The 23,044-nt window shown below is 41.4% G+C and overlaps 2 protein-coding genes across 8 annotated transcripts in view; both read right to left on the bottom strand.

Moving 5' to 3' along the window:
• LOC133480721 (adhesion G-protein coupled receptor D2) overlaps positions 1-684 on the bottom strand; it is a 106,039-nt gene extending 105,355 nt beyond the window's left edge. For all 7 annotated transcript variants that reach the window (XR_009789355.1, XM_061779241.1, XM_061779242.1 and 4 more), the window contains exons 1-3: positions 448-684; positions 288-324; positions 19-43 (exon numbers count right to left, since the gene is read on the bottom strand). Coding sequence is in view for 6 of the 7 variants with exons in the window: in XM_061779241.1 (XP_061635225.1) it covers positions 19-43; positions 288-323 (61 nt within the window). In the remaining variant the exon portion in view is untranslated. The remainder of the gene's footprint in view (positions 1-18; positions 44-287; positions 325-447) is intronic.
• A 267-nt stretch (positions 685-951) lies between these two features.
• kif14 (kinesin family member 14) lies at positions 952-22,751 on the bottom strand. Its single transcript, XM_061780331.1, has 29 exons — positions 21,495-22,751; positions 20,648-20,902; positions 20,461-20,548; positions 18,987-19,085; positions 18,630-18,682; positions 18,515-18,545; positions 17,129-17,236; positions 16,880-16,996; positions 16,571-16,689; positions 13,923-14,095; positions 13,001-13,148; positions 10,964-11,027; positions 10,702-10,886; positions 9,716-9,818; positions 9,405-9,562; positions 8,459-8,606; positions 8,088-8,234; positions 7,679-7,811; positions 7,335-7,428; positions 7,101-7,242; positions 6,496-6,602; positions 5,537-5,637; positions 5,001-5,222; positions 4,444-4,631; positions 3,842-3,994; positions 2,924-3,046; positions 2,679-2,753; positions 1,830-1,980; positions 952-1,681 (listed from the first exon to the last, which is right to left on the bottom strand). Exons 1-29 carry the CDS (start codon positions 22,535-22,537, stop codon positions 1,320-1,322), a joined length of 4,890 nt encoding a protein of 1,629 aa, XP_061636315.1. The 5' UTR covers positions 22,538-22,751; the 3' UTR covers positions 952-1,319.
• Between the last annotated feature and the right edge of the window lie 293 nt (positions 22,752-23,044).

Below are 23,044 nucleotides of genomic sequence, written 5' to 3'. Positions count from 1 at the left end.
CATTAAAAAGTCACTTACCTGATGTAAAGATATGAAAACACACCTGAGGGAGATGGCAGTTAGTTAATTACTGGATTTGTTAACATATTTCAATGTGCCTTGTTTCACACTTTAAATTTACTGAAGAGGAACGCTTTGATACAAAATAGCCTATTGTACAGTTTTATAGTGTGTTTTTAGCTGCAACCAGGGAGACTGCATCTTTGATGTAAACAATCAGTTCAAACTAAATATTAACATACAGTAATGCCAAATATGTCCAGTAAAAAACAAAAAAATATACTTACAAGCAGACTTAGTTTAGGAGACATTAACCAGTGCATCCTGAAAATCAAACATTCAATCAACAGGTAATATAGATCGTTTTTTGTTTTAAATTTACAACATGGATTTCCTTATGAAGTACAGAGAGGCGGGGGGGCAAGAAAAAAAACCGCAGCGTCTTACCTTAATTATTGTCCTGGAAACTTTTAGCACGTCTCATCGTGAGCGTGAACTCTCCACTGTAGTTTCAGGTTTACCAAATACAGTAGAATACTTCTGTTTCTCAATCACCGCGGCATTGGAGTAAACCGAAAGGCTTTTAGTAAAGTGAGGAAGCAAGGGAATCTGTGAAGAGCAGTGGGTGTGTAACATGCAGAGGACAGCGCCCCGAAGTTGGGCTCAACGAGCCTCTGAGGTCCTCGAACGTCTCAAGTCTGGGTTGAGGTTTGCTCGATTACGTCATACACGGAGCATTCATCATTTGTATGGCTTCCTCCTTATTCTCTCAGGCACGTGATATTGGGAATCACTTGCCTCAAATGCGCCAAAATGCACCCTTGTAATAAAGTTTGGGACTAAACAGTTATCAAAATTATGCAAAATTAAATTTGATCTTAATTTTTAAACATTGCACAGTAAGTACAGTATATACCAAACTCCAAATGTATTAATAAAGCAATAGAAATCTTGGAATTCTGGAACCTTTTATTGAGTTTTATTATTTATCACAACATTAGTCACAATTTAAATTTCGGGAAGGTCCCCTGATACAATAGCCACGTATCAGTAGTTCTTTTTACATTATATCTAAAGTGTTACAAACTATCCATGTATGCATAAAAATACCAAAAAGCACATTTTGAAACACAGAAAACATTATGTTGCGAGTGCAATTTTTTTTGTGTTGACTTGGATGCAGAAACTAAAGCAGTGGCAACTGCCTCTGTTGTCAGATTTATTATGCTGAGGAGGAAGAAGAAGAAGAAAAAAAAAAATAATAATAATAATTATATTATTGTATACAAGTCTTAATTTCCTCTCCCACAGCATTGATATTACACCCAACGTGGGCTACCATTGGCCTTAACACTCGCAGGGAGGGAATATACAAACGTATTAATGCCTCGACTTCTATCAGTAGAGTGGAAGGCGCCACTTTCGCGCTGATCAGCTTTGTTTTCTTCTGACGTGCCGGTGTTACTGCTCTCGACGGCCTCCTGCTGATCCCAGGGCAAAGTCAGAGACTGCAGGGCACAGTGCAGCTCATCTTGTGCAGCCATCAGAGTCTGCCTAGAGGGAGGATGCAGAGAAAGCCCAACTGCTCTCTTGGAGAGACCACTGATAATCTCATCAACAGTCTTGGCAGAAGAAGAGATGAGCTCTTTAAAGCTGGTGAATTTCGAGTGTCTATCTTTACCTGGGGAATGGTTGCAAGCAGTTAAGACTGGAAAGTCTCTACAACAATTATCAACATTGTGAAATTCAATAAACTTTTCAGTCATATCATAACATTTGAGTGCATTTCATGTGCACACGTGGCCGTTTGCATTCATCAGAAATCTCACCTCTCAGTGTGTTAGACAAAGAGCAGTGCAGCTGCTTGATGGCTTGGTTCAAATTGAACAATGTGGCTGCTGTAACCCTCAAAGTCTGCAGTTTGGAAGCTGAAGCCTCTTCCTCTCTTTCTTCCCCATCCTCCAGGTTATTTTCATACTCCTGGTTAACATAATAAACATGCCCCCCCCCACAAAAAAAATAAAGACATTTTGATATAATGAATGAAGTGCAGACATCCACCTAAAAGTTTTAAATGTTCATAAGTACATTGAATTAAAATTCCTCTAAAATGGATCAGAGGATGATCGAACTTGATTTGACATTAACCGCTTGTCACACTCGATACACAGAAACCTTTTGTTCAAATCGATTGAACAAAAGAAGTTTTTTTCCCCCCTGATAATTTTCATTACATCATCAATGGGTGGATTCTGACTAAAACCAAATGTGAATAAAACAATACTTGTACAATCAACCGGTGATTACCAACCACTGTGCTGCGGCATTGATCAATCTAAGAGGCAACATCTGATCAACTGGAAACACCCATCAGCCACGTTCCAATACTTTTGCCCACTTGAAAAGTGAGTGGGTTCAAACAAAAGGCACTCTGTCCTGAGTTGTTTAACACATTTAGATGTAAATACCATGAAATAAAAGCTGAAATTCTTAACTTTAGTCTCATATTCATCTTTTTGATCGGAAACCATACACAACAAAAACAAAGGAATTGACCTTGCCATTCCAATACTTTTGGAGGCCAGGAATCTACATACTTTTCTAATTAAGCTTGAAGAAATAAATGTCAACACACAGGTTTCAATACGTTAGCATAGTTGAGATGAGTGCAAACTCACCGTGATGCGACAGTTAATGTAGTTCTGCATTGAGTGGGCTAAATCAAGAGTCTTGGACTTGAGGCACTGCAGCACCTGTAAATAGATATCGATGACATGTTTACTGGATTGCGCTGGTTAGTAGATTACATTAAACATAGCTAATTAAATGACAAATAATGTAATAATTCTGAAACTAATCAAAATACAATTATGTAACAAATAAGAGGAAGGTTAAACAATCCAAAAAATGTGTTCGATCTTACTGTGTTCCTTGTATGAGCCAGCTGAGCCTCTCTCAATATTTCTTTGGCGGTGATGAGGCTGTCTTCTAGGACGGAGTGGACACCTTTAACTGTCCCTTTCAGTAGAAACCCTACAAATGATCCCTGAAAAATCCATTATTAGCATTGTGTATATGTACAGTAGTCACATCAGAGAAAACTGTGTAGAATGGCAGCCTGAAAAGCACAGACCAAGGCACAAAAATTATCCAAATTTGGATCAGCACCAGAGAGCTGCCTCGTGCATGCCTTCATTTCATCATCAAGTGTCATGTGTTATCTGCTCATAAATTAAGCAAAAATGCATACAGATTTTAAATTTGCAACTTTAAAAACATGAACACATTGTGCTCTGGATTTCTCCACTAAGATGTGGGGATACCAATTTTTGTTTTATTTCTTTGCATGACCAACAAATCTCCTTGGCTATTGAAATAAAAATTGAAATAAGAAAAAATAAGTAATAATAATAACAACAAATAATATTTTGATCCATTAACAAGTCAAATTCTGACCACTAAGCAAATCTTACTTTCTTTTTAGATATATTTTTTAAAATGCTATACATAGATTTTTACTGCTTCTGTAAGTAAAAAATATATCTACAAATGTATAAGTCAAAATATGCATGTCAGGAGTGAAAGAAAGCTCGGGGGGGGCAAATGACAAGCCGCATACATGCGTAATATATTTATAAGCAGATTTAAATAGTATACACACAGCAATTTGAACTTGATTATATGACATGGCATTATAATTCAATAACCTTACATATTCCAATGTCTTATTAGCTCTGAGCTTCATCTAGCTAATATTCTATTCCTAGGTATTGTTGTATTTGGTCTTAATTACAGTAAATCCCAGAGCCAGATGCTACTGTGGTATTAATGGTGGTTTTACCTTGCCTGTGGCCTGGATACCCAGCTCCATAACATTGAGCGGCATGCCTGACAATACCGCTAGGTGGCAAAGTACAAACAATGCTGCACCCAGGCACTGACTACTCTTCTTCCGTGCTTCGGCCACCATTGATGTGATCTCAGATTCACAACCCTAAACAAGGAGATATTCATTTTCAGTGAACAGCGAGTATGCCCAAAAATAACAGGTGGAATTTGCATTGAATCAATGCAAACAAGCCAACAAAACAGGTGGAATATTCTGTGGAGCTCTGTAAATAAATGAAAATGTATGTATGAAAAACGTGTATGAAATTTGTGTTTATGTACGGAGGCTCATAAGGAATTTAGTTCCATTTTCCATATATTCATGTTCTGTTTGAGGCTCAAGGTTGACAATTCCCTCTGCTTAGTCATTTCCATAGACACAGCTCAAACAGCTCAGAGCCAAGACCCGTCAATCAATGCTTTGAATTTTTATAACCACCCTACACCAAAATGAAATTTGCCAGCTAAGATTTTTCATACTCAATTAATTGATGTACTGTATAATTGCTATGAAAAGTACAAGACTGAAGAGTGAAGTAATTTGTTTATGTTCACTTGAATAAGCAACTGGAGGAATCCTCCCATCTTCTTGACTTGGCTCTTTAGTTCCTCAGCAAGAGTGTAGAGTGGGCCAGAGGACACTTTCACACTGGCCAACCACTGTGTGATGACAAACACTGCACTCTCTGTAGCTGCAGTGGCCTTGATCAGCTGAGTCTGAGCTAACAAGTTGCACACAAACACTGAAGAGGGAGGAAAAAAATGAAAAATAAAATCAGTTTATGAAGATTAGAAATGCCAGTCAATTCTCATGACAGTTATTACCAGTGCAGTGTATTACTTTCGCCAACTTCATTTTACTTCTTCATTAATACACCGAGTTGTGTTGTGTTTTTTTGTCTTTTCAGTAAATGGCTTTCTTCAAGCTTCTGTGTGAGTAAAATGGCCTCATAATTTTAGGATATGATGGAATAGCATTCACTTGGTCCATGAAAATCAGTTCTATGTGGATGTTAAAATGCCACTCTTCTACATCTGGATGGATTTCTTTTATTTTACCCCTACTCTGCGATATAATGTGAATTCAATGTGAACAGCCATGGTTGACTCACCATTCTGTTGGCTGTCATCATCTAAACTGTCATACAGTTCAGATATGGTCTGGATAGCTGTGTATAAGCAGTGCAGATCTGAGGCCAACCTATCAGCCAAGCTTTCTTCAGTGCCTCCAAAGCCACGCAGACGGGCCAAGGATTGGCCCACCAACATCTTGCAGATACCAGGCATGGCAGATTCTGTAGTGCTGGACTGTGCAGAGGCAACACCCATTAACCCTGGGACAGACACAGTGATCACTTGGGGTGAGAAAAGATGACTTCACCAGAGAGCCTTTTTTACAACACCATATCATATTCAAAACTCAATTTGTCACATTATCCTCCAGGACTCAGTTTTTATTTCAAGTGGCAACACCCTTGGCTTGCATTTTACCTTCAAAAGAAGAAGTGGAAGCTGTAGTGGAGTTTGGGAATGTACATTTTCCCAATTCCCAGACTATCCTCCCAGAGAATTTACTCATGTGGTTTATACATTTAAAATGTGAAAACAACGATCAAGAAAATAAGTCATTGTGAATTGGCAGACTTACCATCAGATTGGGAGGAGCCCTTTAAGAGGCTCTGAATCGGATGGACTCGGATCTCATAAAGACGTCCTGAGATTCTCTTGCCCTTTAATAGACTCCTGCTCCTGAACAAAACAGAAATAACGTAATGTAATCAGATTATAAACATGACATGATTACGAACATTTGTCATGAAGATCATCAAAACCTAGTTTCACAAAAACAGAAGTATACCATACTGTAGATTTAAAGATTGAGAAGGAATTAAAGACCATAGAGCCCATCTCAGGTTTCATTTGGCTTCCAACTAGAGGAGAATTAGTGAAAGCTTAGCATAGTGACAAGAATAATAATTACATGGGAAGATTAGAAGTTCTGCATGTGTCTGTGTGTCACATGCACTTCCCTCCAAATATACTGGAACATTGAGCCCTCCTGCTCTAAAACCTCTGACATCATGAAAACAGTTATGATCTGAACAGTGTTAAACTAGATACTGAACCCCCAGTTGCTGTGTCATCAGTATGTGAATGAGGAGAGTGTTATAGCGCTTTGAGTAAAAAAGTGTTAGACAAGTGAAAGCCGATTTACCACCCCTAACTAACTATTGTAAATGTAGTTTTGACAGGAAAATCCCAAAACTGAAACTATTTATTGATTAAGTAATACAAGTAATAAATAGGACACACCAGGGCATGCTCCAGTACTCTTGCTCATATGTAACTTGGTGGTTTCAAACAAAAGGTGTCATCTTCTATTGTTGTAGGAACAGAAATGTTTTCAGTCTTGAGCAAAAAATTATTGGCTTCACTGTCCCAATAAGGGAAATGTATGTTTTGGGATATTAAAAAAAAAAAAAAAAAAAAAAAGCGAGAGTATTCTGTGGCCAACAGATCACAGGTGGAAATAAAGGCAGTAAAGGGGTAGTTACAATAAGCTGGGTTGATGAAATGGAGGAAAAGAGCAGGAAGTTGAATAATTACCTTCGACGGGAGAAGGTGGAAGACGAAGCAGAGGAAGATGATATATCTTGTTCCCATTCATCATCAGGGGCATCAAACACATCATCATCTTTAGAAGCAGGATCACCCTATCCCCACCCCCCAAAAAATAAAAAATTAAAACAAAAATTCTCCTCAAACACCCAGATTAAGAAACTGGCAACACTTTGAGCCTATTAGAATCATGGTTCTATTACAGTGATTTCCAACCTTTATGGAGCCAAGGCACATATTTTACAATTGAAAAAAATCTCACGGCACACCAACAAACAAAAATGTCACAGAATGTGGACACATTAATTACTTTATGTACTTCCTGCCATCTAATAGAAGAGCATTTATCTGTTCTGTCTGTCACTATGCATCACTGGCATAAATAGATGAACAAAGATACATTATTGCTTGTAAATAAATAACTTTTTGAGCAATTAAGTAAAATTATATAATTTCCCACAGCACACCTGAAGAGCGCTCCCGGCACACTGGTTGAGAATTACTGCTCCATTATATGGTATTAGGGTGCAATTTGATTGGGATTTCTTAAACTATTGTTAGAATGTCGATATTATTATTACAGTAAAAATAACCTGTTCCATTTCTCTCATGGCAGCCATGTTGTTTTGAAACGTGTCCAGGTTCCAGAAAGTAGAGATCCCGAGCTTTGTGTTTTGGACCCGCACTTGCAATACATCCCCTTGGCCTGAGACCCCACCGTTGGAGCTCTCATGTCTACAAGCACAGTAATACTAAAATGTACCTCTGTACTACAAATAAAAACAACAATATTTTTTGTGTACAGTATGTTATGTGCTTTTGAATACCTGCTGAAGACGGTGTTTTTCTTTAAGTTAGCACTGATCTTATTGGCTTCTTCAATCATCAAGGAGAGTTTCATAGCATCCCAGCGTGAAGAGGCTGCAATAAAGACATGAGACTTGAATAAATATAGTAAAATAGTGTTCTATTGTATTGCATAATACTAATAATAATACAATATTGTAAAAGTAAGTTTTAGTACAATAATCATCATTTTACTTGTCATTAAAAACTAAAAGGTGAAAACATGCATTTACTTATGTCTTCAACTGTTAGTATCAGATTCTGGATAGAAGACTGACTTTACTCATGAAGGTGGGCAGTTACTACTAATCTGAAAACGACTCACCGTCTCTTGGAGTGTGGATTAACCTCTTAGCTCGTTTCTGCTGCATCTCTTCAAGATCTTTGCTGAGCTTTCTTTTCTCGACTTCCAATGCCTCAACAATCTTTGCTTGACACACATGGTGTTGCTCCATCACCTTAAGTAAATGATGGTGATAAAATTTGAAATATGTGGTGTCATTTAAGTTCTGATATTGATAGAGGACTAAAACAAGGCTCTTTATCGCATACATTTGGTCCATACACCCTGTTTTTAATCGTTAGGCCATAGCTCCTCATGCCACTATTATTTAAAAAGAGCCCACAATGGTCTGTGTGGGAATGTTTTTCCACATTTTGGTGGCTATAACCTGTACTACACAATACCAGCCAACTTTCCACTTTCAAGTGTAAGTGTTAGTCTAAACCCTGACCTGGGCCTCCATGTGGAGACGGAGGCGTTTCTTCTGGGAGTCCACCTCCTGCTCCAACTCCATATTGGCCATCTTCAGTTCTTCCATCTGGCTGGCTACCCTTTGCTGCGTGAGCTCCTGGAGACGCTTACGCTCATTTTCCTCGTTCTGAATGAATGACATTTTTGGTAGAACTCAGGACTAGTGGAAAAGGCAGAGCAAGCATATGTTTGTCCAAAAGACAAGCAATACCACAGCAAGAGTCCATGAGGGTGGGTCAAAAATCAGTAAAATTACAATTATTACAACTAGAAAACAACTAATTAACTGTGGCGAGTGTAAATGACTTTTCCTCCTTATGGCCAGAGACAAAAGGACACATTTTCCTGTACCAGCACTTTTTCCATTGCTCGGATCCTGTCCTCATAGAGGGTCTTCTGGTCAGACAGCTCTTTTTGAGCAACCTCCTTGGCCATCTGGATTCCCTGCATCATTTCCTTTTTGGCTTTCACTTGAGCCTCTTCAATTTCTGCCTCCAGCCTGGGAGACGAAAATATGGCTTACAGGCATGAAAAGGGTGACCAAAAAAAAATAAATAAAACACAGCACGATGTTTTCTCAAGTTATAAGGGAGCTGAAATATCCACATTTGGGAAGACAGTGCCAGACAAATACTACAATCCATGAAAGCTGTTGTTTTTGTTCGTCTAAATGTAAACGGGTAGCGCACCGTTGCCTTCATGGTAACGACGACCTTCCCAACATGGCCGCCACGCGCGCACGACGATCAGCGGGGCATGCTTATCTAGTGCAAATAGCTATGTCCGGGAAGCCCAATGGAAGATGATGTGTAAGGTCATGTGACTTTATGTCGTTTAATTGGTGAACCAGACTTAAACGTCACTAGCGCGTAAATTGGATGACGCAAACAGCGCCCGATGCGGAAGTCGAAGTCTCGCACACAAAATAGTTGATAAATAAGCAATAATTGATCAATAAAAGTAGCGAGCGACATTTAGATCATTGTAACGGAGTAAAAGTGCCGTGACTTATTAACAGCAGAAGCGGAGGAGTTTTTTTTCTGGTCTCGTCAACTCCTGTGACTTCGGTCACACAGCCGGAACCTTAGGCCGCATATTAGTCCGCCGCGGAGTAATACTCACAATTACTTCTGTTTGTTGATGGTGGATGTATGGAATGGATCTAGCTGCCAAATCATTGATTTGCATGTATGGGCTTAGAAGGGAATTCCTCTCAAACACAGATACTTCATTCGGGATAAACAGAAGTTGCCTTCAAAAAAAATAGATCCACTTGTGTTGTGCCCTTTACACTTACTTGGCTCTCTGAGCTGCAAGCAGTTCATTCTTGGCAAACTCAAAGTCTTTGTGGCCGTCACCTGCACCACTCCAACATGATACCCGCTTTCCACTCTGCACCTCTGCTGGATGGTTGAAACGCAAGTAATGGTCTCCACCGAGAATCACCCTGTCTCCCTAGAGACAGAAATGAAGAAATAGATGTATAGTCTTCATAAAATAGACAGGATGGTAAACTGTCTTAATTCAGATCATAAAGAGTTTGCACAAGGTTTGCACAGATAATGACATTCACTTTCAAGTAAAATGGGAGCTATTTTGCATACTTACATGGTGCAGAACAGTGGATTCTGATATTAAGTTTCCATTCACAAAGGTCTTGGCCTTTTCCATGGGAGTGATGCTGACGGTACCGTGGGTGTTGGTTATAATACTATGACAAGAAATACATCTATTAAAATTTCAACATGGATCAGATAAAGGTGTGGCATTGTTATTTTCTTCCTCACATTGCCAGATATGCATTTTGTTTTTCTTTTTATCTTTCCATTTTTGGTGTTTGGTTATAAAAAAAAAATAGGTATTAAAGATAAATTATTTTGTTTTGTCTTACAGCGTTTTATTTCTCTGTGAGAGTGGTGACCCACGGTATCCCTACCTTCTCTGAACTTACAAAACTAAAAAATGAAAGGCAAAACACTTGTTTTTTTTATTATTTGAAGCTAAAAACTATCTCAACAAGAAAGGGTGGGATACACTGTGGCAAGAGCAAACCAAAGCAAACAAAGACTGGCAGAAACGTTAAGGCAGGCCTTTGAGCAGTAGACTGATTTGTACTAACAAGCATCCCCTGCTACCCCAAAATCCAGAAGTCCTCATATCTATACATTGATCAGTTGTAGCCGCAAACACTACACAACCAATTCTGGGGCCGAACCAGTACTGAAGATTGGGTCGGAGTGGTTGATAATGTATTGGGCTAAGATTATGCAGACTTCAGCAAGGTGCTCAGCCCATGCTGCCCCCTAAACAAGGCAAGCCCCCAGGACACAGAATCCAATGAACTATGAGCCACAGGGGCACCATGAACTCGCCACATCCAGTGCTGTAAAAGCTCACAGGCACACTGTTAGGTTATCTTTAATTTAATCATATCAAAAATCTTCATGAAAGCAAAAATTGTTGCCATTAGTCTAGATTTACAGTGCCTCAAAGTGAGATACATTTTGGTCAGCTAATTTAGCTACTTAACATGAAGTCAGTTTAAGCAGGTGTACCTAATGTTGCAGCTGATGAGCATTTGAGTTCATCCTCACCAGTGCTGGTCAGCAATGAGGGCTCCAGTCAGCTGGATGTCATGTGTGCATTCAGACTTCAGTTTGCCAACTGTGGTTTGACCCTCTTTGATCATGTAGAGAAGCATCTCAGAGAGCTGAGGGTCCTCGTTCAGGTTAACCAGATTGGGGAGACGGTTATCCACTTTAAACGTCACGCCTGATTTCTGCAGACAAGCAGCGCAAAAGATAACATTGCATTTCGCAGTTAGGAACAATTAATTTTCTGTTCAGGGAAACATACCTGCAACTCTTTTGTTTCTTCACGTTTACGTATTTCAGCTTGCTCGAGTTTCTCTCTCCATTCCCTATAAATATACAGTATATATATTTTTTTTAATAAGAAAAAGCATTTAAAAGTATTTTTTTTTTATTGTCACTAGTATCTATAGTATCACAAATCAACTCGTTTCACTTGGTTCAAAATAGAAGAAAAATCTGACAGTGTAAATAGTGTACAGTGTTTTTTTTTTTTTAACTGAAGAATAAATCCATCTGTGGTCAAAACTAATAATGCTTTCAATTGTTAATTTTACAACAAGCACCATTTTTCAAAACCATCATTTGACATTGAGCAATTCATTTTTCAATTTAAAAAAAAGGTCTATTCAGGGGTGCTGGAGAGGAGGGTCCGTCGGGAAGTCAAATCTCAGATTCAGGAGGAGCAGTGTGGTTTTCGTCCTGGCCGTGGAACAGTGGACCAGCTCTACACCCTCGGCAGGGTCTTCAAGGGTGCACGGAAGTTTGCCCAACTAGTGTACATGTGTTTTGTGGACTTGAAGAACGCATTTGACAGTGTCACCGATTCTGTTCAGAACTTTTTTAAATTTCTAGGCGAAGCAGAGACGTAAAGGGGGTCCGGTTGCATCTCAGCTTTGTGCAGATGATATGGTTCTGTTGGCTTCATCAAGCAGTGATTTCCAACTCTCACTGGAGCGGTTCGCAGCAAGTGTGAAGCGGTTGGGATTAAAATCAGCGCCTCCAAATCTGAGACCATGGTCCTCAGTCGGAAAAGGGTGAAGTGCCCTCTCCAGGCCGGAGATGAGATCCTGCCAGAAGTGGAAGAGTTCAAATATCTTTGAGTCTTGTTCATGAGTGTGGAAAGAATGGAAAGGCAGATTGACAGGCAGTTCGCTGCAGCGTCTGCAGTCATGCGGACTTTGTATTGGTCCGTTGTGGTGAAGAAGGAGCTAAGCCGAAAGGCGAAGCTCCCAATTTACTGGTCGATCTACAGTCGTACCCTCACCTAAGGTCACGAGCTGTGGGTCTTGACCGAAAGTACAAGAACCCGGCTACAAGCGGCCGAAATGAGTTTCCCCCGCAGGGTGTCAGGGCTCTCCCTTAGAGATAGGGTGAGAAGCTCAATCATCCAGTAGAGCCGATGCTCCTCCATATTGAGAGGAGCCACATGAGGTGGATCAGGCATCAGATTAGGATGCCTCCTGGACGCCTCCCTAGTAAGGTACTCTGGGCACGTCCAACCAGGAGGAGACCCCGGTGACGACCCATGACACGCTGGACAGTCTCCCAGCTGTCCTGGGAACACCTCAGAATCCCCCCGGAGAGCTGGATGAAGTGGCTTGGAAGAGGGAAGTCTGGGCTTCCTTGCTAAAGCCCCCGCGACTCGACCTCGGATATGTGGAAGAAAATGGATGGATGGATAATAATAATTGCAGTAGTCGTAATTTACCCATGTACTGTATGATTTTAAATAGGGAAATTGGTTTGTTCTGCAAGTAAATAATTTTCAAAACTGTGTGAATAATCATAAATGATACTTTTATATGGTGGTGGTACCCTTATGCAACTTTTTAAATGTGTCAATCATATGTTTGTGGTAATGCTCAAAATTAAGTGTTTTTCTCCCCAAGGGAAGAGGGTTAGGAGCCCTCACTATAAGAAATGGCCTCTCCAAGTTGAACAAATGAGCAAATACAAGGAAAGCCTTTGTTGTTCTTCGTTTTATTTAATTTACCCGTTTTGTCAGCCACTGCTTGTTGCGGATAAACTTGTTGACAGTAAAATATTTTGCAAATATATCGACTCGCTGTCAATCCTTACTTCATATGTAACTATGGTATGCCATGGTCGTACCTCCTCAAAAAAGGGTGCTACCAACTGAAAAAGTGGGTCGCACCGGTGCTACCAACTGAAAAAGTGGGTCGCACCGGTGCTACCAACTGAAAAAGTGGGTCGCACCGGTGCTACTAGTGCAAATCTTTGTGTAGAGCCCTGTCAGGTGAATATAATGAATGGTCATGGTTATTGCCATAATGCTGACCTGTTGGCCTCTAGCAGCTCTCTCTCTTGCTGGCAGAGCTTGTTCTTCAGTGCAGTGATCTCCTGCTGGAACAGCCTGACCCGCTCTGGTTCGATACCCCGGGTGCTCGCCTGGGCCGCTCGCAGCTTCTCCACCTCCGCCTTCAACTCTGAGCAGCATGCCAAAGTATTGCGTAAATGTATTCATGTCTATATGCAATCACAAAGTTACTCAACAGGTGACTGCAAATAAAGTTCAGCTCATCAAAAGAAGATTATGGACCTAACATTGACCCAAATTGTAACCTCAGAGTTGCATGCACTTTGAGTATCATACTGTGTCAGGGGACGTGAACGAAATCCACAGCATTAGCTCCTCTTCGTGCTAAAAATGTCAAACAGGAGCCTGATGATCTAATGAAAAATAATACTTGCATGACAGCTATCTGCCATGTGCAGCTGACAGTGCATAAATATGGCCCGGAGGCAAGGTCAGGGCCCGGCCCTTAATTGAAGTGGGTAGGGCATAAGCTGGTGATGGATAGATGGACAGACAGGAGGGCATGGGGGAGAGAGGGGAGATCAAGAGCAAGACATAAACAGAAAAGTAAAGATTCTCATATATAGAAAGGGAATGGGAAAGACAGAGGCAGAGACAGACAAATGTAGGAAATATCAGAAAGGGCCAAAATCCTTAACTTACACCAAAGTCTACAACTGAGAAAACAGAAAAAAAAAAAATATTGGAGCAGAACAAAGTACAGTGCATCAAAAGATAAACATTGGTTTTCCCTTGGCAGCAAGGTGTGAGTGGCAAAGTCAACACAGATCAAAACTGCTCACCCACACAATCTACATGAACATAATCCATTCACTCAAATGACTGCATCCCAGATGTCTACTGGTTCAAGTAGGTTCTAAAATGCATCATGTGTATATCTGACCTCGGATGAGCTTTGCATTCGTGTCCTCATTGACCTTGGCCACATTTATGATTGTGCGGGCCTGTTGGGCATAGCGAAGAGTGCTTAAGCTTTCCTCCACATTGCTTCTTGCTGGACTCAGCGTGGCAATCATGGCCGTCTTAGAGTTGCCACCGAGACTCTCTTTTAACAGCCTGATGAAAATGTAAAGACAATTGTAAGATGTAGTGTTCTAAATGTACTGATCTAGTCCAATGCAGAGAGATTAATAATGATAAATTTTTTCATGACTTGTAATCAAATTGTAACACATTCTCCCATTCGGCGCATTTTTATTTTATTTTTTTAAACTCACCTGGCATTCACACCTTTCATCTACACGCATTCTCGCGCCCAGACTTCTGACACATCCACAATGTGTAACCTGAGAATTTGTGCGCATTAAAGTCTGAGGAGCGGCTTGGTGCCCGAATGAATAGCACATCTGCCTCACAATTCCCAGGACCCGGGTTCAAATCTGGCCTCTCCTGTGTGGAGTTTGCATGTTCTCTCCGTGCCTGCGTGGGTTTTCTCCGGTTTCCTCCCACATCCCAAAAGCATGCATGGTCGGTTGATTGAAGACTCTAAATTGCCCAAAGGTGTGAATATCAGTGTGAATGGTGGTTTGTTTATATGTGCCCTGCGATTGGCTGGCTTATGCCCCGCTCCAGCACGCTCGCAAACCTAGTGAGGATAAGCGGTACAGATAATTAATGAATGAAAGTCTGAGGCCACTGGCTGTGAGTCATGAAGTATGCCTGAGTCTTTCCTCCTGTGAATGTCATATAAAGCCATTTAAAAAAAAGATACACTTCAAATATGGAAATACCTTAAGTAGCGGATTTTGCCGTCACCAGTAGGACATGCGCTGCTCTAACACACTACACTTTGCAGAAGCACGTGTATTTTATTCTGAATGAAATAACTCATCCATCCATCCATTTTCTGAGCCGCTTCTCCTCACTAGGGTCGCGGGCATGCTGGAGCCTATCCCAGCTATCATCGGGCAGGAGGCGGGGTACACCCTGAACTGGTTGCCAGCCAATCGCAGGGCACATCGAAACAAACAACCATTCGCACTCACAGTCATGCCTACGGGCAATTTAGAGTCTCCAATTAATGCATGTTTTTGGGATGTGGGAGGAAACCGGAGTGCCCGGAGAAAACCCACGCAGGCACGGGGAGAACATGCAAACTCCACACAGGCGGAACCTCAGAACTGTGAGGCTGACGCTCTAACCAGTCGTCCACCGTGCCGCCTGAAATAACTCAAATAAAGCTAATTTAATCTGAATACTGTGCTTATTACTGAAAGCATGTATGGAGGTCGAGCAATAAAAAAGGGGGTGTGCCTGCCATTCTATAGATCGGTGGTGCCCGACCTTCCTTGCGCTACTCTTTTGCCATAAGGTTGCTAAACCCACAAAATATAAAATGATTGAGCAGCAATCATTCATTCTGCATGCCATTCTGCCATATGGTCACTGGTTGTGGTGATGTCATGAGGTATTAATTAGTCAAATTTCCTGAAGTGTGTCTGTGTCCATTCGAACTGCTCTAAGTACTAGAGGACTCTGCATCTTTTTGCACAATTGTCAAAAAAAATAAATTGTACCGGCATTACCAGATAACTAGCAACCCTTTATTGCTCAGTGACTGTTTTTCTCAGTCTTTATGTCTCAAAAGTGTTCTCCGTCAATGGACTGTCTGTTGTCGTACTAGAGCAGCTCCAACTAACGGAGACAAATTCCTTGTCTGTTTTTTGGACATACTTGGCAAATAAAGATGATTCTGATATACTGAACATGTGTATGTACATACAGTATATTTCCTTGTTGTTGTAACTGTTGCACTATGGGAAGGTTGATTGTAAAACTGAATTGCCCTTCTCGGACTAATAAAGTATTCTGAATCCGAAACAGATCGGGCAAGTCACTTTAATGTACGTGAAGACTGACATAGAAGCAAATAAAAACAAATGATTCAATATCCAACTCAACATTGCGCCATTACAATGACTGTAGTTGTTGTAATCGCGGGAGCCCTACGCTTTCAAAAACACTCCAAGCCAGGAACAGCACGTTTGAAGCAGAAACACTCCAAGCAGAGGTGGTTAAAAAAAAATAAAAAAAATAAAAAATAAAAAATAAAAAAAATAAAAAACTGCTGGTGCCGATATTTTTCACCAATTAATACCCGTTCGGCCGTTCAGCTGTTGGGCAGTCTGCAAGCATAGGTGAGCGTTATGGGCTAGGTGTATTCCTCCACCATCGGCACGAGTCAGCTGTCAGCGGGCAGACAACTGAATCAAAACGTGCAATATGTTTCACCTTCACAGGGCGCTGGACTTAACAGTCTCTGTAGTGCGTAAGAGGAAAAGTGCTTCAGTCCACTGGAGAATGCGCACATGGCCAGCTTTGACAGGGAACACCCCCATTTTAGGGGTCCTCCACCCAGAGTGCATACCTGACATGAGGGTGCGTAAATGACAGATTTGAGAGGACTGGAGAATGCGTGCTGCTGAGAGTCTTTTATGACTTACGCACATGGAAGAATATGGCCCTTTGTGGATATCTGACATAAATTTCAGTATAGAATCAAAAAAGAAAATAAACAATAGGTTCTCTTACCATGTGAGGACAGACTCTCTGTAGGGTATAAAAACCACCTTCTTGGTTAATGCTTGCTCAGCCAGTGCAGAGATGACTTTTCCAAGTGTAAGCAGAGATTTGTTTATGCTAGCGCCCTCCTAAAAGGATACAGAACATTTTCCTTTATATGGCAGAAAGCATAACGTAGATAAGCGTATAACAGTAATCAAGGCAGCAGTGATTAATAAAAAAAAAAAATATTTTATACACATTACTTTTGTAATTGATAAAAACATTACAAATGCAAATCCTGATATTGATATTGGAAGCGTGAATGTACATTTGTACCCTGAGTCTATCGCCGCTTGTCTGTGCGGAGTTAGAACGTTCGCTTCCTGCTAAGTCCACTAGGTTGATCTTACTGGTGATGTTGTGGTCATGTTCTTCTCCCTCCACCAATTCTGTCTGTGAACAAGCACATGCATCCATACTCTTATTTAGCGGATGTACTCAACACCCTCCAAAAAGATTCGCAAATTTGCTTACAGGAACTGTACATTCATTACAATTTTGAGTATATAATGTACAGTACTACACCTTAGTCTGAGTCATAACAAGGGTAAAGACAGAGTGAGATCTGGAGCTCTTATCATTCATCCCGGTAGCGGCTGTTGCTCTCTGCTTGTTTCCCAGTTCAAGCCATCCCTGGATAAATGTCACAACCAGATATTACTTCATCACTACCTAAGCAGGCAAGTACTGGTTGTCTACACCAGTGTTTCCCAAACCTTAATGAGCCAAGGCACATATTTTACATTACATTCAAAAAATTGCACTGCACAACACTGAACAAAAAGTATACACTGTACTGAAATAATGATCTCGTCTCAATTTACTGGCAAATTTAATTACGCAGTGAAATATTTGTGTTGTATGAATGACAACATTTGGATATACAGGTTAATTGTACTTTCTGCCATCTAGTGGAGGAACAAAGGCATGTTATTTAAAGTAAATAATTTTCACACCATCCATCCATTTTCTATAACACTTATTCTTATTCGGGTCACGTGTGAGCTGGTGCCTATCCCAGCTGACTTCAGGCAAGAGGCAGGTACACCCTGGACTGGTCGTCTCTCGCCAGCCATTTGCAGGGCACATGTAGACAAACAACCATGCACATACATACCTATGAAACATTTTGTCTTCAATTAAACTAAAGACATGACTTGGGAATGTGGAATGAAGCCAGAATACCTGGAGAAAACCCACACAAGCACTGGAGAACATGCAAACTCCACAAAGGAAGGCCACAGCTGAGATTTTAATCCGAACCTCAAAACTGTGAGGTAGACATGCTAACCACTCGCTCACCGTGTTGCCAGTTTTCAGGCCAATTAAGTAAAACTGGCAGTGGTTGGCATGGACTGGTGTGCAAGACACTGAACACACGTTGGATGCCTCTGTGATGTCTTAACACCCACATTTCTGTACATCATCTGCCTGATACGACTAGTATCTATAGTAAATTATCACAGGGGTCAACAACATTTCTTAATTCGAGCATATTCATGGGAACTGATTACTTACTGAGCTAACAGTTTGATAAATTGGAAATTTGCTCAAATTACCTTCAATCATGTCATTATTAATAATTAATGATACTCAACTATGTGAAGACACTGATCATGTTAATGATTTCTCACAATAATTATCAACAATGATTGAACAAGGTAGGAAACATGCAAACAGATGCAACACTTCCTTTGTATAAAACTCAAAATGCAAATGTTCACTTCCACAACATTCCTCTGAAATCACAATGTCCCATCCCTGGTGAGCTATTTTTAGAACAGGACCTCGGGCAGCTCAAGTGATCCTTGGGTGCGATCTGGTGCCTGCAGGCACAATGTTGATGGCCGCTGTTGTACTCTATATTTATATTTAAATTCATTTCAGATAAAAATGAATGGCTAAACTTACCTGAATGTCATTGTACGAGTCCACAACATTCCTGCGAAGAAACAAAAGGCAATTTTACTCTCAGCATGGGACAATAACACATTCTAAATGCAAGACCAAAAAAATTTGTTCTTACGCAGATAGCTCTGCAACATAGGGTCCATGAATTGGATGCTCCCTCACCCTCAGCTGAAATAACAAATTCACCTTTATTCTAAGGATATAAAACAACCTCACCAATGACCACTCCACAACCATGTTAAAATCAAAGGTGTGCTCCAAACTAAAGTTGAAGTGGTTTACCTGAAACCAATGACTCTCTGTAGTGTGCTTTTGTCCTAAAAGTATATTTTGTCACAGTGGCTGTCTGTTGTCGTACTAGAGCGGCTCTAACTATCAGACAAATTTCTTGTGTATTTTTGACAGACTTGGCAAATAAAGATGATTCTGATCACATTTATTCCTAGAAGGTATAATTTTGCTCAATACTTACAGGCATCCTCCTCTGGTTTGGATCATCTCTGGTCACCAGGAGATCATGGATCTTCTCATTGTAGACTTCAAAGTAGCTCATCTCGACATGACATTTGACCTGGGAAGCCACAACCATCGTCATCTATTATTTTGCCCAAATCAGTGACTTAAAGTGTGGTACATGTCATGTACCACTGGTGGTACGTAAGCTCCCTCTAGTTTTTATGTGAAAGAATCACTGAATCATTCATTCAATTTCCATACCGCTTATCCTCACTAGGTTCGTGGGTGTGCTGGAGCCTATCCCAGCTGACTGTGGGCGAGAGGCAGGGTACACCCTGAACTGGTCGCCAGCCAATCGCAGGGCACATAGAAACAAACAACCAGTCACACTCACATTCACAGGTACGGGCATTTAGAGTCTTCAATCAACCTACCATGCATGTTTTGGCGATGTAGGATGAAACCGGAGTACCCAGAGAAAACCCACGCAGCCACAGGGAGAACATGCAAATTCCACACAGGCGAGGCCGGATTTGAACCCGGGTCCTCAGGACTGTGAGGCAGATGTACTACCCAGTCAATCACTGAATCAAATTCTCAAAATCTGCATAATGTTAGTGGCTTAAACGTTTGTTTTAATCCAGCACAGTAGTTAAGTACAGTTCAGTTGTGTTTAACTTGATTTAAGAGTAGCTTACAGTTACAATAATATTAAATGATTTTAATAAGATTTTTGTAAGAATAAAACCTTGGCCTACTACGCCACTGTAATTTAATGTTGGTGGTACTTGGAGTAATAGGTTTGGCAACCACTCGCCTATATCAGCTATCCGTCCATCCATCCATTTTCTGAGCCGCTTCTCCTCACTAGGGTCGCGGGCGTGCTGGAGCCTATCCCAGCTGTCATCGTGCAGGAGGCGGGGTACACCCTGAACTGGTTGCCAGCCAATCGCAGGGCACATACAAACAAACAACCATTCGCACTCACATTCACACCTACGGGCAATTTAGAGTCACCAATTAATGCATGTTTTTTTTGGGATGTGGGAGGAAACCGGAGTGCCCGGAGAAAACCCACGCAGGCACGGGAAGAACATGCAAACTCCACACAGGCGGGGGGATTTAACCCGGTCCTCAGAACTGTGAGGCTGACGCTCTAACCAGTCGGCCACCGTGCCGCCATCTATATCAGCTAATGCCATCTAATTTAAGTGAACATGGTAAATTTGGTACCCATAACCGTAAGGCAAAGTTGTACATTTGCACACCATTGAATACTACAACCATAATGATAAACAGTTTTAACTTCTCTGGCACTCTCAAACTGAGCATAAGCATGAATATCAATTTTAAATTTGAGGAGAGATGTGAATTAGGTGTATCGGTACCTAATGAAGAGCTTGGTGAATCCTGTATTGCTCACAGATTCGATGTGAAACTGCAATGTCTGTTACAATGAAACAACAAAAATATGCAAGCACATAAAGTACCTGTTCATTTTCCATAGAGGAAAGCCTTAAAAAAAGTTCCTGGCAGAAGCGAGGTATGACTCCGGCTTCCTCTCCAAAGCCCATCATCCTGCCAAACAACCATTTAAAATAAAACCCGACAGTCATTCACAGAGTAAGTGAACTGAAAAGATGAATGGAAATGAATCAAGTCTGGAAAAGTACCCACGTATATGATTTTCCAGAGCCAGTTTGGCCATAAGCAAAGAGGCATGTGTTAAATCCATCAAAAGCGCAGAGCAGCAGAGGTTTCGCCAGAGTCTCGTACACCATCTGCTGGCTGGCAAAGGAGCGATCACTCGAATCCACAGAGCACAAGGAGAAGTCATAGGTGAAGGAATAGCTCTGTTTAGAGTCTGGATGCCGCACAACTGTCTCTTGGCCACTTATGAAGATCACCTGTGAGGCCTTTTCTGCCTTCTCTCTAGGATGGGCAAGAAACACAAGGTGGTTGTCCAGCTGTGACGGTTTCCAGTAAAGACACATTGAAAATGTTTGGGGAAGAAAAAAGAAGTTATGGATTTTAGTAGCTGTTGCACTCAATAATGTGAGAAATTTCATACATTTTCAAGGTCAAAAGGAAGTATTTTGGGACTACTTTTCAGGAAGGAGATAGTATGATGCAGAGAACAGACTAAATCCATTGATAAAACATGTTGGTCAATTAATGCATATTTTCACCTCTATCAAGACAGTGCTATTGTCAGTTGCCTAGTAGTTATTTTCACAAAAGAGGAGTTTGTTAGCAAAGTTTGCTAATTCCTGGGTTGTGAACTTGTGCTCAATTACACACTTTACAGACAGTGGAGCATGGGCTAAGGAAGAATACTGAAAAGTAACCTTTGTTGCAGATCTGGATTAAAGGTTCCAGGAGTCAGACGTTCGTCACAATTACGAGAGAAAAATTTACGGAATTTCCTATGAATAAGGTAAAGCAAGAAAGTAGCACAGAGTCTAATTTTAAAAGGACCTGGCATTTGCTTTGACAGAAAACTTGCAACAATGCAAACACAAACCTGGCATTAAAAGGGCGAACACGGACTGCAACAGTCACGGCACTGTTCTCCATCTTGAGTGAGTCTTGCGTCTTGGAGGCCTCAGTGGGACGGGGCAAGGACTGTTTAGGTGGTGGAGCAGACGAGGTTGTTGGCGTCCTGGTATTCTCTGGCTTTAAGCATGAGGCCGCATCAGTCCCCCTCACATGTGATGCTGTGCTGGCTTTAGGCACACCGGCCTTAACGGTTCGAGGAACTGGCACTGATTTACCGTCCTCTGCTTGCTTGCTCACTCTGGATTTGGACCTGTCTAAACTTACTGATTTGACCTGCACTGGTTTGGGAGTTTCTTTCAGAGTCAGTTTCTCGAAGACGTCTCTCCGTGCAGCAATTTTAACAAACGGTGTCGTTTTAGTGGGGGTTTTGAACGTCTGCGCCTGCTCATCGGACGGCCTACCTGTGGAGGTTAGTGACTGTGACGAGGAAGATGGAGTCTTGTTGTGCGCCAGCTTCCCTTGAGCTCCCAAGTCACTTGCGGCTTCTCGTCCCTTACTTGCAGTCTCTCTCAAGCTAATGGAGCGGTATAAAGGGGAAGTCCTACCGTTGGATTCCTGGAGGATTTTAGGCCTTGCATGTGAGCTCACACTGCTAACCACACGCGGCGCCTGAGCACTTTTATCCATGGAGGGTGTCTTGGTCCTCCGTTGCAAGGTCATTCTCTTCTCCGGAGCTGGTGTGAAAGTATTTTGGCTGGGCTCAACCACCGTGGCCTCCGCACTATCAGCTCCGGTCTTTCGCCGTGACCTCCTCTGAAGAGTGAGCCGGCCGCGGTATGCTGTCTGTCCGCCTTTTGACAGCGCAGAGACGACATACGTCCGGTTCAAGGTGCTGCTTTTATCGCTGTCGTCACACGCAGAGTCCTCGGGTGGTGGCGGCTCATACTTGGCGAGAGTTTTGACTGTTTTTCTCTCAGCCAAACACTGTCTGCCTGGGGTCCTGGTTGTCGACATTAGATGGTCGTAGTACGTTGTATGCTTTTTAGTCTGTACGCTGAATAACGACATTTTTAACGACTGCTAAGAACAAGATGGAAAAAAAAAACGTACCTTGCCTAAAACGATATACAAATGCAAACTGCCAAACAACATGTCGGAATATAGTTTAAAAAGTCACAGAATCCCATTTTAATAAAGGATTAGTCGTCCGTGATAAACCAGTTAACTGTCTTGTTTTGTGCGGTCCTCATCGCTTCCGCCTTCGCCCGCCTCAATTTCAAATCCCAGCCGCCAGCGGCAGTTTATTGGCTAGTTGGATACTTCGAAATAAATACGTCATTTTCACGCACGTGATGTAGGTACATCAGACTGACACTAGGTGGCAACACCGTACTGACAGTTAAAAAATAAAAAAACACGAGGTGATTTGAATAGCTGACTTTTACCATTTATTTTTGTATCTGTATGTCTAATTTGTGGTGCTTTTATGTAGAAAAAAGTATATATTGGTGGACTGGGAATAAGACAGGTACACTCCAGCCCAGAAAAACAATATGCTATTTCTTAGCTAGCATC

Source organism: Phyllopteryx taeniolatus, chromosome 7 (genome assembly GCF_024500385.1).
Source record: "Phyllopteryx taeniolatus isolate TA_2022b chromosome 7, UOR_Ptae_1.2, whole genome shotgun sequence".
In the NCBI taxonomy this organism is placed as follows: Eukaryota; Metazoa; Chordata; class Actinopteri; order Syngnathiformes; family Syngnathidae; genus Phyllopteryx; species Phyllopteryx taeniolatus.
The sequence above is the reverse complement of the archived record's forward strand: the minus strand, read 5'-3'. Positions and strand labels throughout refer to the sequence as shown.